Source organism: Sinocyclocheilus rhinocerous, unplaced genomic scaffold, assembly GCF_001515625.1.
Source record: "Sinocyclocheilus rhinocerous isolate Xijiao unplaced genomic scaffold, SAMN03320098_v1.1 scaffold281, whole genome shotgun sequence".
In the NCBI taxonomy this organism is placed as follows: Eukaryota; Metazoa; Chordata; class Actinopteri; order Cypriniformes; family Cyprinidae; genus Sinocyclocheilus; species Sinocyclocheilus rhinocerous.
In genome coordinates this window covers 220,032-222,589 of record NW_015623191.1, presented here as the reverse complement: position 1 = coordinate 222,589, position 2,558 = coordinate 220,032, and the positions used below count along the sequence as shown (strand labels likewise).

The window sequence follows — 2,558 nt, the reverse complement described above, 5'->3', positions numbered from 1 at the left end:
CGCAATTTAGACACTTTTTTTTCCCCCTCAGAATTCAAATTTTGCAATTGCGTTTTTTTTCTGCCATGGAATTAAAAATAAAAAGGTAATTGCAACATTTTATCTAATGCTGCGTTCAAGTCCTCCTGGGACGTTCGTACTTACGAGTTGACAAGTCGTAATTACGACGTCAGGTGCGTTCAAGTCAGTTTAGTCGGCACAAGATGGCGGTGTACCTTCTTTTAATAAATTACAAGAAAATACAACAGGGTCTGTTAACTCTGCTTATAGTAAAAGAAGAGCAAAGCGTTCATGTGCGTTCAACTCGTAAATACGATCTATCCGACATGACTTGAACGCACCATCAGAATTCTGACTATTTCTTGCAATTCTGAAAACAAAGAGCCCGGACGCATGAAAATGCGTATAGTATAATAGTAGTTTTCGTTTTTATTTGGCGTACTATTTATACGCACTTTCATGAGATCGGGTTGAAACAAAACAAAAAAATAATTAAAATCGCAAGCTATAAATTCTGACTTTTTTCTCGCAGTTCAGTTCAAAACCTGCAATTCTAAGTTTATATCTCGCAATTTAGACTTTTTTACTCAGAATTCTGATTTTTTTTTTTAAATGTCTGCCATGGAATTAAAAATAAAAAAGCTAATTGTGACTTTTTAAACTCACAACTCTTGACTTTTTGTCTTGCAAATTAGACTTTATGTGAGCAAAAAAAAATTATGAGAAAAAAAGTCTAAATTGTGAGATACAAAATTGCAATTACTTTATTTTTATTATTATTTGTTAATACCTTGGTTAAAACAAGCTTCCATACTTTTCTTCCTGGTGTTTTAAATCTCAGTGTTTGAATCCAATGTGTTTTGTTCATTTTTAGTGGATTTATGAAGTTAGTTCTCAAGTTCACACAGGTGTAGAGAATCACATTAACCATCAACATCATCCACCAACTAACCGCAAACTAACAATACTGACTGTCCTCTTCAGTTGATTTAGCATTTTAAACCCAACAAAATTCTTGAAGTGTTTGTGCATCTTTCTTAACTGCTGTATATTTGGGAATTTAATGCATGACAAAGGAAAGATGAGTGATGCTAATATTGCCTAACAGTGCGGTATACATCTTTACAAAGCAAACGCTGCTCTATAAATGTTCCTTATGGCCAGAGAACACACACTGACCCCAGTCCTGTGAATAGATGGATGTGTTGTGTTGTGGAGTGCATTCAGCTCCACCCACCCTGGCTTCTCCATCTGAGATCAGGAGCTCTTTCTAGGTGAGTGTGTTGCTGAGGAGCATCTACAGCATGTGCACTTACAGCGAACGCGGTGCCATCAGACGCTCCGGACCGTGAGCGCGAGCGCTTGGATGATGCCGCCGGCTGTGTCGCTGACGCTCGTCTGCGCGATGTTGTGCGTCTCCGCGTGCGTCGCGTCGTGTCCGCTGCGCTGCGAGTGTTCTGGAGCTCAGCGCACGGTGCGCTGCGCGTCTGCCGCGTTCCTCCGGGTCCCCGCCGCGATCCCGAGCGACGCGAGCAGCCTGATCATCACCGGAAACGCGATTCACAGACTCGACCACAGCGCGTTCAGCGGACTGCAGAACGTCACACACCTGAACCTGAGCAACAATGGGTGAGAAAGATACTGCTAGTCGACAAAAACTATCTATCTATCTATCTATCTATCTATCGTCATCTACTGTCTGTCTATAGCAATAATGGGTAAGAAAATATATTGTTAGTAAACAATAACTATCTATCTGTATGTCTATATATCAATCGGTCTGTCTATCTATCTATATATCTATCTGTATGTCTGTCTATCTCTGAATGTCTGTCTTTCTATTGTCTGTCTATCCATCTATGTATCTATCATCTATCTTTTTTTAACTTGATTTCTATAGCGCTTTATACAATACTGATTGTGTCAAAGCCGCTTTACAGTGTTAAACTGGAAAATAGTGTTCTGATAATGCAACAGGACAATTTTTTCAGCTAAAGTCAGTTCATTGACGAGTCAGTGATGTCATCATCCAGTTCAGCTCTCTTCCAATAGTGTCTGTGCAATCAGTCAAGCGTTCCCAACCAAGCAAGCCAAAGGAACCAATACTCCATCGGTGACAGAAATGGAGAAAAAAAAACAGGCTCAGTCCGGGTGGCCAGTTCTCCTCTGGCCAGACGAAACCAGCATGATGTGGTTTAATTCCAGCCTGCAACACAGGTGCAGAGGTCTTGTCTGGATCCCGTGGTCTTGTGCCGATGGTTGTTGAGGTGATGAGGTCTCAGCTGACATTCAGGGCTGTAGAGGTCGTCTCTAGGGTAACATGTAAAGTGTGAAAAGCAACGGTCCTAGTACTGAGCCTTGAGGTACTCCATACTGCACTTGTGATCGATATGACCTCATCATTCACTGCTACTATCTGATGACGGTCAGATAAGTAAGATTTGAACCATGACAATGCAATTCCACTAATGCCAACATAATTTTCTAGTCTATTCAAAAGAATGTTGCGGTCGAGTGTCAAATGCAGCACTAAAGATCCAGTAGCACTAATAGAGAGA

General features: G+C 41.0%; 1 protein-coding gene across 1 annotated transcript in view; it reads left to right on the top strand.

Annotated features, from left to right (window-relative positions):
- The first annotated feature begins 960 nt into the window (after window positions 1–960).
- LOC107738945 (trophoblast glycoprotein-like) overlaps window positions 961–2,558 on the top strand; it is a 3,955-nt gene continuing 2,357 nt past the window's right edge. The window contains exon 1 of the mRNA XM_016550908.1: window positions 961–1,629. Within this exon, the coding sequence (XP_016406394.1) occupies window positions 1,367–1,629 (263 nt within the window). The 5' untranslated portion in view covers window positions 961–1,366. The remainder of the gene's footprint in view (window positions 1,630–2,558) is intronic.